Source organism: Phaseolus vulgaris, chromosome 8 (assembly GCF_051622355.1).
Source record: "Phaseolus vulgaris cultivar YP4 chromosome 8, ASM5162235v1, whole genome shotgun sequence".
Classification (NCBI taxonomy): Eukaryota; Viridiplantae; Streptophyta; class Magnoliopsida; order Fabales; family Fabaceae; genus Phaseolus; species Phaseolus vulgaris.
Window position 1 is genome coordinate 45,981,587 of NC_143505.1, and position 14,712 is coordinate 45,996,298.

At 37.1% G+C, this 14,712-nt stretch overlaps 1 protein-coding gene across 1 annotated transcript; it reads right to left on the bottom strand.

Annotated features, from left to right (window-relative positions):
- Window positions 1-296: 296 nt before the first annotated feature.
- On the bottom strand, window positions 297-9,886 carry LOC150025608 (uncharacterized). The gene is made up of 3 exons (XM_090294133.1): window positions 8,689-9,886; window positions 6,999-8,646; window positions 297-543 (listed from the first exon to the last, which is right to left on the bottom strand). Exons 1-3 carry the CDS (start codon window positions 9,884-9,886, stop codon window positions 297-299), a joined length of 3,093 nt encoding a protein of 1,030 aa, XP_090150259.1.
- Window positions 9,887-14,712: the final 4,826 nt, after the last annotated feature.

Consider the following 14,712-nt stretch of genomic DNA (forward strand, 5'->3'; position numbering starts at 1 on the left):
AAGACCATGAGACTCACATCTGATGTCAGTCATCTTCCTTGAACTCTAGTCTTGTACATAAACAGAATCTTTAGTAAAATAAATAACAATCAAGGGAACAAGTTAGACAACTAATAGATAATAAGTTGAAGGGAGACCCATGAACATAAATAACATTATCAATAGATAAAGAATGAAGGACACAAATAGTGCCAACACCATGGGATAAGACTCTAGAGCCATTAGCCATGGTATGATATGGTAAATAATTGGAGGTAGACATAGAAGAGAAGAATGATTTATTACCATTGTGGAACCTAAGTTAAAACCCAAGAACTAAGAGAATTGGAATGAGTGAGGCCAACAAAAGAAGTACCTAAATATGCAACAAAAGTAGTGGAACCAGAGTTCTGAACATCCTCATACCATTTAGGAAATTCTTTGTAAATAGCAGGATGTCTTAAGGTATCAGCTGAAGTAGGATCCACAGTAGAAGGTTGCACATGAGCAGTTTGGGCAACCGCAACAACAGATCTAGGAGGACGACCATGTAAAACATAACATCTGCCAATTTTGTGGCCAACTAGCCATATTGGTCACACTTGTGGCGCCCTTTTCCAGCTTGTGAGGGCGAGTGTGATCATTATGTTGAGATACTAAAGCAGAATAGTCATCAACAGGAGTAGGTATATCAATGGTGTGTTTATCTGGCACACACAAAAGGGTAGAACAAATGGAAGTAAAATTGGACATAACAGGAGATCTCAAAATCTTATCACAGACATGAGAATAATCATTAGGAAGTCCATGTAAGCCCAATAACATGAAGAACTTGGACATTTGCTCTAGTTCTTGAGAAGTAGTTGAGATATGAGGCAATAACTTAATAAAATAATGAAGAATAACATGAAGTTTACATAAATATTCAACCATTATACAATCAAGAAGTGATATCAGTTGGATTGACATTTTTAACAAGACACACAACATTAAGGAGACTTAAGGTCATCTCAATGGAGGATAATGTCATCCAAGAGATAAGCCAAACTCATTGAACAATGAATGCCATGTCCTTATCACAAAAACTTGGAGGAATTGAAAGGAAAACAAGAACAAAACAGAATGCTGAAAACAGAATTGGACTCAAGGAAGCTTAAGGAATCATCAATTGAGACATAGCCGTTCAAATGATGTTCCAAACTCAAATAAGAATGTTATCTCCTTGTGAACATCCATGGAACAAGATTACAAATCAAAACTGAACCAAGAACACAAAGCACCGAACAAAAACTTAAGAAACAACATATGAACACAAAATTAAACAGTGAAAAGATGAAGAACACTTAAGAACTCTAGGCTACCGATTGAAAACAGAAATGGAGATGAAAGGAAGGAGACTTAGGTGATTGAAGATCGGCTGGAATGGGAATTGGAGTTGCTCACGCCACTTGGTGATGGAGTCCCAAGATGAGTGAAGGAAGCTGCCACTTGAAGCTCTCCAAAAGCTCACAAGATGAGACTAAGCAAGGAGATCCAAATCTCACACAAATCTCTCTCCAAATGAGTAGAGTTTCTCTATATCAATTATCCAATTCTGAAATTTACAAAGGCAAGCACCTTATTTATAGCCTAAGAGGTGCTGAAATGAGAAGCTAATCAAATTCAAATTCCCCCCTAAATGACACTAATATTGGGCGCCAACAAAAGCATGAGGAAGGTGTGACTTCCTTTCTAGTTTTGGCACCTCCTATATTACACCTACACCCTCCCACTAAGTCACATGGACAATGTGACTCTCTCTAATATATTTTACACCTATTTATTTAATATCCACACCACCTACAACTATACAAGAGAAATAATAAGAGTCATCATTTGACACTCTTTTCCCAAAGCTTTTGCCATGCTCCTAGTGATTCTTTGGGCTTGGGCCCCATCTTGGGCCTGGGCGTCATGGGCTTGGGCGTCCTCTACTTGGTTTCCATCATACTCCCCGGGTTGGAGAGAATTCGTCCACGAATTTGGAAAACCTGCATCAAAAGGAGTTAGATCAGTAACATTGAAAGAATTACTACCAAGATAAGTATTAGGCATATCTAACTCATAGGCATTATCATTAATCCTTTTGATGACTTGTACTTCCTTAGAGAAGGAAATCTATCCTTTCTCAAATGAAGTCAAACCCAATCGTCGGGCTCAAAGATTAATGCCTTGCGCCTTTGGTTGGCAGTTTCAGCATACTGACCAACTTTCTTCTTAATTTGTAACTTGATGTGGTTATGCAAGTCTTTAATAAAAGAAGCCTTTTCAAAACCGTCCTTGCATAGAACCTCATCAAGTATAGGAAAGGGAAGAAGATCTAGAGGTGTGAGGGGATTAAACCCATAAACAATCTCAAAAGGAGAATGGGTAGTGGTGGAATTTACTACCCTATTATAAGCAAATTCAACATGAGGTAGTAAATTCTCCCAAACCCTTGGATTCCCGAAAATAAAGCATCTCAACATTTGTCCCAAAGTTCTATTAACCACTTCAGTTTGACCATCAGTTTGAGGGTGGCAAGTAGTAGAAAAAAGAAGTTTTGTGCCATGTTTCCCCCATAAGGTCCTCCAAAAGTGACTTAAGAACTTGGAATCCCTATCAGATACTATACTTCTAGGAAGTCCATGTAAACGAACAACTTCCTTAAAAAAGAGATTTGCAATATGGCATGCATCATCCACTTTGTGGCATGGAATAAAATGAGCCATTTTAGAAAAACGGTCCACTACCACAAAGATGGAATCCTTACCCTTCGATGTCTTGGGTAGTCCTAAGATAAAATCCATAGAAATATCAACCCAAGGCATTGTTGGGATAGGAAGAGGAGTATATAAACCATGGGGTTGGACTTTAGATTTAGCTTTCCTACATGCTATACATTTATCACAGAAGTTATGTAAGGATTTGCGCATGTGAGGCCAAAAGAAATGTTCATGCAATGTTTCTAAAGTCTTAGCTACCCCAAAATGTCCCATAAGCCCACCCTCATGAGCCTCTCTAACAAGAGATTGTCTTATGGATCCTTGGGGAACACAAAGTTTTTTTCCTTTAAAAAGAAAACCATTATGTAAGAAAAAGTCTTTGTGACCTCCCTTGGAACACTCTTGATAGATTAGAGGGAAATCTAGGTCATCATGATAAAGTTCCTTTATGTGATCAAATCCTAAATATCGAACATCCAAAACATTTAACAAGGTATATCTTCTTGAAAAAGCATCGGCAACCACATTAATTTTACCTTGTTTATGTTTGATCACATAAGGAAATTTTTCAATAAACTCCACCCACTTAGCATGTCTCTTATTAAGCTTGCTTTGTGATAGTTGTCGTTTTGCTGTCAAATTAATATGATTCTAGTGTAGACTTGTCTAACACTAGAGAGATGATAGTATAATTGTGGACAAATGTCCCCAAGTCGTCTCCCAACGAATCCAATAGTAAAATCAGTTGATCGGGGTTTAAAATCTATCTGCAAGCAATAAAAGTTAGCAATAACAATAAAGATAAAAAGGGGGTTTGAAATAGTTGTGCAGAAAATATAAAAGAGATTGAAATAACAAATACAAAGTGGTTGATCCCCAAGCTTTTCCACCATTGAATTCTTCACAGGTTCTCTAAAGATTAATCTTTTCTCAATCCTCCAACAAAGCTAAACCAGATTGAACATGCGCCAATCTAATTCAACTGAAACTCACCAGTAAAACATGCGTCTACTGGTTTAATCAATACCCACTTTGTTCCATGCGTATACTCCATGTGAATGCTTACCTCCTCTCTCTTGAATCATGCGCCCAAGAAATTAATTAGAACAATGCGCACTAACTAAGAAACCCAAGTTTAAGATAAGGAAGACTCTCAATCATGCGTTCAAGTACAACCTCTCACAAAAACTAGTTTTCCAGGCGATTAGACAATAAAAACAACTGCTATAGAGACTTAAAAATCGAAACTTTTATAGAACAAAACCTCAGAACTCAATGGGAAATTACAAAGGAATCAACCAAAAAGCTTTAGCCTTCCATGCGGAGGCAAAACAAAAGAATTATAAAGAAGAAAAGAAACTAAGAAAACCTTATGAAGCTCTCCCCTTTTTCCTTGATGCTTGTGTCCTTTTATAGGCTTTTCTGCTCCAAGGATCTTGAAAGAAGATTGTAGTTTATATTTTGTTAACCGTTTCCAAGTTTCTATCTTTCCATAATTCTTGTATTTTGCAGAAGATTTGCTTCCAATTCTGTTTCTGAGATATTGTAGATTTTATTTTCTCTTTCTTCTCCTTAGAATTTGTTTCCTGTTTTGGTTCAAGAAGCAACTTGGACTTTTACATATTTGGCCCATTCACAAAGGTAGATGCTTCCTCCGAATAATTTACTCTAAAAACACAAAATTAACAATAATAATAGTTAAGGCCCAAATAAACCCAATTATAAGAATATTAATTAAAACAATGGATTTATTTATTATTATAGTCCAATAATCTATGAATAAGGCTATTGTGTGTGAATAAATATATGCTCATCAAATACCCCCACACTTATCCTTTTGCACTCCTGGGCAAAACACTCTAAGGTTTAAAAAGAAAAGAAAAAGCAGTGCAAATAACAAATAGAAAATTCTAAGAATGCATAATGACAAACATGATATAATTTCAAGAAATCAAGGAATCAAGAAAAATGTGAATGGAAATTCATATATTTTAATATACAAGCAGGTAATTGAAATCGAAGGTTGAATCAAAATTGACAAAACTTCACTGGACACTCTCAAACTCTCAAGTGTTTAGGGTTTGTATTTACACTCAGCACTCATGCAGACAAACACTACCATAAGCTTAGCAAGACTCTAATATTCACAACAATTGAAAAACATGCAATCAAAGATCAAGAGGACTTTATAAGGGATGTAATGGGGCTAAGGTAAAGGTAGGTAAAAGTGGGAAAATAGGCTGAAAAACCATATAAAAACAAAGGAGCAATGGAGGATAGGTATAAAAACAAGTGTAAGTATTATGACAATTCAACTCCTCTTTTTATTTCAAGATATAATTTTTTTTCATATAGTAAACAATCAATCCAATATATTTGTACCGATCAGGTAATCGGAAGTGATGACGTGGCAGCAAGCGATAATATAGGCGTGTTGAACGGGAGACCTGGCTGACAGGAGGGAAGTACATCGGGAAGTCTGTGTAGTCGCCAATTGGTGGCTTGGCGTTCTCCGATCTCTAGCATGTATAGCCGGCGGTCACCAGGCTTGCGTCATGTCGCCGTATGTGAGTTTTAGGCGATCAAGTGGTTAGAGACCGCCTAGAGGGGCACATCGCCAAAAGATCAAGAAGGCTTTCTTGAGGCTTTCAAGGGGTACAAGTATGAAGGACGAGGTTATCAGATGATCATTCCCTAGCCAGAGGTCGAGGCAAGGGAACAGTTTCCCAGAACATGCACGATGTGCAAGTGAAGCAGATCGAGATAGCGGCAGGCGAGACCACAGAGAAGGTGTGCATGGTGACACCCCGTACTCACCGCTTAAGGGGTCACGCTCCAAGGAAGCTATGCACCAAGTTACTCCTTGCATGGGTAACTTAGTCTAATAGCTTGAAGAGTAGAGGTGACGCTCAAGTAGAAGGGGGCTCCAGATGGTGACACGTGTACAGCTGGATGCGAGCCACGTGTACAGCTGGATGCGAGCCACGTGTCCAGAGGTGTAACCGTCAGGAGAGAGAAAGTGCTCAGGTATATAAGGAACTCTTAACAGACTTTGAGGTACGCTTTCTGAGAACACTTACGCTTTTCAGAACACTGAGATTCACTGCGCACGGTTCCTTGAGTTTTGATATTCTCTCTGAGTATTTGGAGATTCCGTCACTGACTTGAGCGTCGGAGCGCGATCGGCCGTAGTGGCGCCACTCTGTTTTCTACAGGTTCTTGCGGAGAATTGAGGTGTGGAGGACAGAAGCTAACGTGGTGCGAAGCTGATCCAGAAGGAGAAACCTTTGACGTGGCAAGGCTCTTGCACTCAGGTCAACCGGCAGGATCAATATTAAAGGATCCACTCTTATTTTCTTTATTTTGCTTTGCTTTTTTTTTTCTTGTTGTATTCCTTTTTTTTTTCCTACCCCTTTTCTTTTTTTCTTTTTTTTCTCTTTAAAATTGAAGAGGTAAATTATGAAAATGAGATACACCCCCACACTTATTCAAAAACCTATTACCAAATAATTTCAAAGCTCCTTTATCTTCTAAGGTAGGGACAAACATGGTTTTTCTGTTTTGAGGCTTGTAATGAGGGTTAAAAATAAGAAAAAGGCTATAGGCTCAAGGGGCTAACAAATGGATTATCATAAAGGTAGGCTAATATGGCTAGTGGGTTAATTTACACAAAGAATGCCTCTATCATATCAGTTCATGCACGTAAATCACAGTTGTAAAACAAAGAATCTAGCTAAGTTCTAGAGTATAAGCAAACATGAGTGAAAACACACTAAAAAGAGTATTAAATGATATATCAATTAAGGCTCAAAACTCACTAGGGACATCCTATCAAAAGATTCAACCCAAAATTTCTCATAACCAACTTATTTATCAATTTTTAAGAAAATCCAAACAACAAAGATCAAGAAACCAAGATTTGCTAGAATTATGAAACATGCCAGCCATTAGACGATCCTAAAGAGCTATTTATTTTAACAAAAGCAAAAAGAAATTCAAACAAATAAAAAACACAAAATAAAACAACAAAAGATAAATCCTAAACTATGATTCTCCTCCTCCACACTTAAATCATACATTGTCCTCAATGCAAAATCAACAAATAAATGTGTATAATAAAAGTGAGAGAAGAAGTACTCCCTCATTCAGCTTGAGGGAAGTGGCAACTGCAACAAATCTCTTCAACCATCTCCTCTACAATATAAGCCAAGGGCCTTGGTATAGTGTAGCACAAAGATGACGATTGCTGGAAAATCTTTCCAAGGCATACAAAACCTTGGTGTAGACAGTGAAACATGAAGAACATCTACTGTTAAGAACCTCTGTGCATTAGGGTATGAATGGCACGGGTCAGGGGGGCGAATGTAGGGGTAGAGATGGTTCCATGAATGGGTGGTGGTGTGTGATGAATAGATGGAAGAGATAGACTTATATAATGTAGACAATCTAATGGATTTTTTTGATATGGGATCGTCTAGGGGTGGCGGTGTTGCAAGGTGTCCTAAAAGGTGAGCTAATGGATTGGTGTTGATGGAGTTGGAGCATTGAAGGTTATGCTCAAGTGGTACTAAAGATGGTCCAGGTTGGATGTGATGGTGGTTAAAGGATCGACTAAACTGTCTAGCTATGGTAGATGGTCTTGGGGTTGGTGATGAAGTGAGAGGTATGTCAGGAGGTGGTGGTGGCTGCACAGGAGGGCGACTAGTGCCTAGAGAGACTTCAACAACCTGCAATTCATTAGGGTTAGAATAATCTAGAACATCAGACGATATAAACTCATCTATCTCAGCGTCTGTCCAATCAATTGAATCAGAAAAATTACAGTCCCCTAGAAAATCCAACACATTATCATCCACAATATCATCCAAAATGTCAAGATGATACACAGAGTGATCTTCAACCGGGTGTTTCACAACATCTAGGATATTGAACTGGACTAGATTGTCTCCAAACTCCATAGTCAATATACCCGCGTGAACATCAATCTTGGTACGGGCTGTCTTCAGGAAAGGTCTGCCCAAGATGATGGTTGTTGCACTAGAATTTGAATCTTTTCCACCCATGTATAAAATGTAGAAATCTGCAGGAAAAACAAGTTTATTTACTTGAATAAGGACGTCTTCAATAAGTCCTGCAGGTTGGACTGTGCTCCTATTAGCGAGTTGAATGACTACGCCTGTGGGTTTAAGAGGACCAAGAGACAAAGAACTAAACACAGATAAAGGCATAACATTTATAGATGCTCCCAAGTCAAGCATCGCATTTTCAAATAGGTTACTGCCTATTATGCAAGGAATGGTGAAAGTGCCCGGGTCTTTGCATTTTTCAGGTATTGCCGCAACAGGCTTTGCAATGAGAGCAGAAACATTCCTTCCCATGTTTACCTTTTCATTCCCTTTAAGATGCCTTTTATGTGTGCACAAATCCTTCAAAATTTTGGCATATCTAAGAATTTGTTTAATAACATCTAGTAGAGGAATGTTCACCTCAACCTTTCTGAATGTCTCGAGAATCTCCTTGTCAGTGTTTTCCATTTTTCTGCTCGTCTGAACAACTCTTTGTGGAAAAGGAAGAGGAATAGATGGTCTGTCGAGACTAGTATTTCCTCCTTGTATATCAACTTCATGAGACGGTCTAGGAGGAACATCCATGTCCTTATTCCTTGTGTTGATCCTTCTTTGATCATCATTTTCTGGAGTAGTAGTAATGTTGGAGGTGTTAGACGATCTCAGTTGGTCGTCTACTTTGGTGGGTTTTCGCACAGGTGCTTGCAACTGAGTACCACTTCTCAGAGTGATGGCACTGAAATTATGTGGATTGATGGTCGTCTGGGAGGGAAGCTTATCAGACCCTTTGGAATTCATCTCATTCATACGAGTGGCTAACTGACCAATCTGATTTTCCAAGTTATGAATGCTTACCTCTGTTCTTTGTACTCTTTCATCTGTTCTTTGTACTATTTCACTTGTTCTCTGTTGGAATTGCGTATTAACTTCAGCCATTTGCTTTATTACATCCTCTAGAGAAGATCCACCTTTTTCTGATACAAAAGTTGGTGGTGGGGATGGTTGTTGTTGCTGTGAGTTACCCCATCTAAGATTCGGATGATTCTTCCAACCTGGATTATACTTATTGGTGGACAAATCATGGTTGAATGGTTGCTGAGGTGGGTTAGATAGTCTATTATTGAAGGGAAAATTAGTAGACTGTCTACCACTATTAAAGATGTTTGCAGCATAAGCTTGAGGACATTCAACATTGTTTCTTCCTTCAACTTCTTGAAGAGTGGGGCAAGCATCGGTGGCATGGTTAGCGGTGCAAATTCCACATACCCTTGCAACCATCTGAGGCATAGTTAGCTGTTTCATCATGGATGTGAGATCATCTAGTTGTGCCTTCATCTGAGCATGATCAGCCGCATAATTAGTTGTCATCTCATGAACTCCACGAACAGGTGCTGCAGAGTTGCTACGTGTGTGGAATTGTTGATCATTAGAAGCCATGATCTCAATCAGTTGTCTTGCAGCGGCTGGCGTCTTATCAACTAGTGCTCCTCCACTGGCAGCATCTATCATTTGTCTATCAATAGCCATCAGACCCTCGTAAAAACATTGTATTAGAAGTTGTTCGTTAATCTGATGGTATGGACAACTTGTACATAGCCTCTTGAATCTCTCCCAGTATTCATAGAGACTTTCTCTATCTTGTTGCCTGATCCCGCATATTTCCTTCCTTATTGATGTGACTCTAGATGCTGGAAAGAATTTTTCAAGGAACACTCTTTTCAACCCTTCCCAATTAGTCACTGATCCTGCCGGCAAATAATATAGCCAATCTTTAGTTGCATCTTGGAGTGAAAAAGGGAATGCTTTAAGCTTAATGTGCTTATCTGTGACCCCAGTTGGCCTCATGGTGGTGCACACTGTATGAAACTCCTTAATATGTTTATGCGGGTCTTCACCTGCAAGGCCATGAAATTTAGGCAGCAAGTGTATCAAACCAGATTTAAGCTCACATTGCACATCTGGGTATTGGATACACATAGTTTGGAAGGAAACATCTGGAGCAGCAAGTTCTCTGAGGGTCCGTTCGTCCATAATTCCAAAATTAGGACTTTCGGCAGTAGTTGGTGATGAACTAGAAGACGAGGTTGTACTATACATGTATTTCAATTGAATATCCTATTAGACCCCTCAGAGCAAAATCTTTTTTTTTTAGAAAAACAACCCAAGTCAACTCCCAGGAAAGAGAGGTGAGTCACAAATGGACAAACTTAAATACCAAGTTTTTCCTAGCCAGAGTCTTCCCTGAATTGCTTTCAATTTAAAAAAAAAACAAAGAGTAGCAACCGAAGTGTCTACCCTAAATGCAAAATCCTATAAAAATAAAAACTAATGCAAATGCTACACTTAATGCCTTAAAAAAATAGTTAGAGAAAAAAAATTATGCAAAAATAAATAAATAAATAAATAAATAAGATATAATAATAATAAAAATTAAACCAAAAACATAAATAAAAAAATGGCAGAAAAAAGAAGAAGAAAAAAATATAAAATAAAGACAATACAAAATAAGATAAAGATAAAAGATATAAAGGAATAAAATAAAATAAAATAAATCAAAACAAAATAAAGACAAGAGATATAGGAGATAAAATAAAATCAAAACAAAATAAAGATAAAAGATATAGGAGATAAAATAAAATAAAAACAAATCAAATCAAAACAAAATAAAGATAAAAGATATAAAGAAAGAAAATAAAACAAATCAAAACAAAATAAAGATAGGAGATATAAGAGATAAAATAAAATAAAAAATAAAAAGATATCCTGAATATTGTATTTTTTTAATTTTTAATTTTTCGTTTTTTAATTTTTTTCGTTTATAAAAAAAATAAGAAAAAAAAATGTTGAATATTAGATTTTTTTAGTTTTTTTCGTTTTTTTAGGGTATAATAAATAAATAAAAACTAATAAGAAAGAAAAAAAAATTAAATATGCAGAAAAAAAAATTAGGAAAATAAAAAAAATTATGCAGATAAAAAGAAAAACCTGATAACCAAAATCAAATTGAATTCCCCGGCAACGGCGCCAAATTTGATAGCTGTCATTTTGCTATCAAATTAATATGATTCTAGTGTAGACTTGTCTAACACTAGAGAGATGATAGTATAATTGTGGACAAATGTCCCCAAGTCGTCTCCCAACGAATCCAATAGTAAAATCAGTTGATCAGGGATTAAAATCTATCTGCAAGCAATAAAAGTTAGCAATAACAATAAAGATAAAAAAGGGGGTTTGAGATAGTTGTGTAGAAAATATAAAAGAGATTGAAATAACAAATACAAAGTGGTTGATCCCCAAGTTTTTCCACCATTGAATTCTTCACAGGTTCTCTAAAGATTAATCTTTTCTCAATCCTCCAATAGAGCTAAACCAGATTGAACATGCGCCAATCTAATTCAACTGAAACTCACCAGTAAAACATGCGTCTACTGGTTTAATCAATACCCACTTTGTTCCATGCGTATACTCCATGGGAATGCTTACCTCCTCTCCCTTGAATCATGCGCCCAAGAAATTAATTAGAACAATGCGAACTAACTAAGAAACCAAAGTTTAATATAAGGAAGACTCTCAATCATGCGTTCAAGTACAACCTCTCACAAAAACTAGTTTTCCAGGCGATTAGACAATAAAAACAACTGCTATAGAGACTTAAAAATCGAAACTTTTATAGAACAAAACCTCAGAACTCAATGGGAAATTACAAAGGAATCAACCAAAAAGGTTTAGCCTTCCATGCGGAGGCAAGAAACTAAGAAAACCCTATGAAGCTCTCTCCTTTTTCCTTGATGCTTGTGTCCTTTTATAGGCTTTTCTGCTCCAAGGATCTTGTGAGAATATTGTAGTTTATATTTTGTTAACCGTTTCCAAGTTTCTATCTTTCCATAATTCTTGTATTTTGCAGAAGATTTGCTTCCAATTCTGTTTCTGAGATATTGTAGATTTTATTTTCTCTTTCTTCTCCTCAGAATTTGTTTCCTGTTTTGGTTCAAGAAGCAACTTGGACTTTTGCATATTTGGCCCATTCACAAAGGTAGATGCTTCCTCCGGATAATTTACTCTAAAAACACAAAATTAACAATAATAATAGTTAAGACCCAAATAAACCCAATTATAAGAATATTAATTAAAACAATGGATTTATTTATTATTATAGTCCAATAATCTATGAATAAGGCTATTGTGTGTGAATAAATATATGCTCATCACTTTGGCTTTTCAAATATTTAAGGGACTCATGATCACTATAGATCACAAATTCCTTTGGAAAAAGATAATGTTGCCAATTTTGCAAAGCTCTAACAAGAGCATAAAGTTCTTTATCATAAATGGAGTAATTGATATGACTCCCTTTGAGTTTCTCACTAAAATAAGCTATGGGGTGTCCCTCTTGAAGGAGAACAACCCCAATGCCTATATTAGAGGCATCACATTCTACTTCAAATGTCTTAGCAAAGTTAGGAAGGGCTAAAATGGGGGCTTTAGTCAATTTTTCCTTCAAAGTGTGAAAAGTGTTTTCTTGCTCTTATCCCCACTTAAAAACCACATCCTTCTTTACTATGGCATTTAAAGGTGCGGCAATTGTACTAAAGTCTTTCACAAACCGCCTATAAAAACTAGCAAGTCCATGAAAGCTTCGTACCTCATTGACATTGGTGGGTGTAGGCCAATGTTGAATTGCTGCAACTTTTGTTTGATCTACATGCACCCTTTTATGACTTACTACAAACCCTGGGAAGTCTATATGATCTAATGCAAAGAAACATTTAGCATGATTAGCATATAACTTTTCCTTCCTAAGAGTTTCTAATACTTGTCTAACATGTGACTCATGATCTTCTAAAGACAAGCTATATATACGAATATCATCAAAGTAAACCACAACAAACTTGTCAAGGAATGCTCTTAATACATGATGCATGAGTCGCATGAAGGTACTAGGAGCATTAGTCAAGCCAAAAGGCATGACTAACCACTCATATAAACCAAATTTGGTCTTAAAAGCAGTTTTCCATTCATCACCATGTTTAATACGAATTTGATTGTAACCACTCTTAAGATCAATTTTGGAAAATATTTTAGATCCATGTAATTCATCCAACAAGTCATCTAACCTAGGAATGGGATGCCTATATTTGATGGTAATGTTATTTATAACGCGACAATCCGTACACATCCTCCATGTCCCATCCTTTTTTGGGACAAGTATGACAGGCATAGCACATGGACTCATGCTATCTTGTACCCACCCCTTAGCTAATAAATCCTCAACTTGCTGTTGAATCTCTTTGGCCTCTTGGGGATTGGTCCTATATGCAGGGCGATTTGGTAAAGAAACCCCGGGCATGAAGTCTATTTGGTGTTCAATCCCTCTTAGAGGTGGTAAGCCTTTAGGAGGATCTTGAAACACACCTTCATATTCCTTTACCAAATTGTCCAAACATGTGGGACTATCCTTAGCCGACTCACATCCAATAGTCCTAGGAATAGCTAAAAAAATAGGCTTTTGAGTAACTATTACCTTTTTAACTTGTTGTGTGGACATGAAAAGGCTTCTCTTGGAACTTTTTTTATCATTTTCTTTCTCTCTCTTTTCTCTCATTTTAACTTGGTCCTCATGTACTTCCTTTGGAGAGAGAGACTTAAGAATGACTTTGTGCCCATGGAAGTTAAAAGAAATTTTGTTGGTAAAGCCATCATGAAAAACTTTTCTATCAAATTGCCATGGCCTACCTAAAAGAATATGTGTGGCTTCCATTGGGACAACATCACACAAGACCTCATCTTTATATTTACCAATAGAAAATGTAATGAGGACTTGCTTGTTAACAATAATCTCACCTACCTCACTTAACCATTGTAATTTGTAGGGCTTGGCATGAGAGATGGTAGATAATCCAAGCTTGTCTACCACTCTTGTGCTTGCCACATTAGCACAACTCCCCCCATCCACAATCAAAGAGCATACCCTATCATTAATAAGACACCTTGAATGAAAGATATTTTTCTCTTTGACTTTCATCAAAGGGTTTTAAAACTTGTCCAAGCATGTGTCTTATTACCAATAGGTCACCCTCATGTGGGCTTTCACTCTCATTCTCACTAGGGGACCTAGAAGGTGAGGAATGTCTAGAAGTTTCGGACTCATGCTCACTACCCACTACCCCATCATGCATATACATATTTCATTTAAAAGGGCAATTAGAAGCAATATGTCCCTAGCTTAAGCATTTAAAACACTTCTTACTAGACGATTTAGTTGGTGATTTAGGCCTAGAAGTGGAAGGGGAAGGCTTAGAATCTCTAGGTTTGAAAGTAGAGTCCTTAGACGGGAGAGTTGAAAAAGAGCTATTTTTATTTTTCCAAGAAGAGTGGTAGTAGCTATCTTTAGAAGAATTTTTGAAAGCATTTTTCCTTGCAATTTGATTTTCAATTTTACTAGCAAGGTGAACTACATTTTGTAATGAAGAATATTCTTGTAGCTCTACCACGTCTTGAATGTCCCTTCGAAGGCCACTAACAAACCTAGCTATTTTAGCTTCCTCACTCTCATCCATATGAACTCTAATTAAAAGCGTTTAAAGTAATCATCCACACTTAGCGTGCCTTGATGAAACCTTTGGAGTTTGAACAATAGGTCTTTCCTAAAGTGTGGAGGAACAAATCTAGCGCTTAGACAAGCTTTGAAATCATCCCAAGAGACCACGGGCGGTCTCTTGTGTAGGTCAATGTCCAAGAGAGTTTGATGCCACCATTGCATGGCATAGTTTAAGAATTCTAAAGATGCTAATCTAACCCTATGATCATCTATAACCCCATTTACATCAAATATTTGCTCAACCTTGGCCTCCCACCCTAAGTACACATTAGGATCACTCTCACCACTAAAGCTAGGGAGTTTTACAATAGGTGAATAAGGGCCA

Coding starts and splice junctions, on each gene's coding strand:
- LOC150025608 (XM_090294133.1), bottom strand. CDS start 9,886: ATGTATAGTACAACCTCGTCTTCTAGTTCATCACCAACTACTGCCGAA. Junction 8,647..8,688: donor GCAATTCCAACAGAGAACAA/GTGAAATAGTAC, acceptor TACAAAGAACAG/AGGTAAGCATTCATAACTTG. Junction 544..6,998: donor GTTTCACTGTCTACACCAAG/GTTTTGTATGCC, acceptor CAAAATTGGCAG/ATGTTATGTTTTACATGGTC.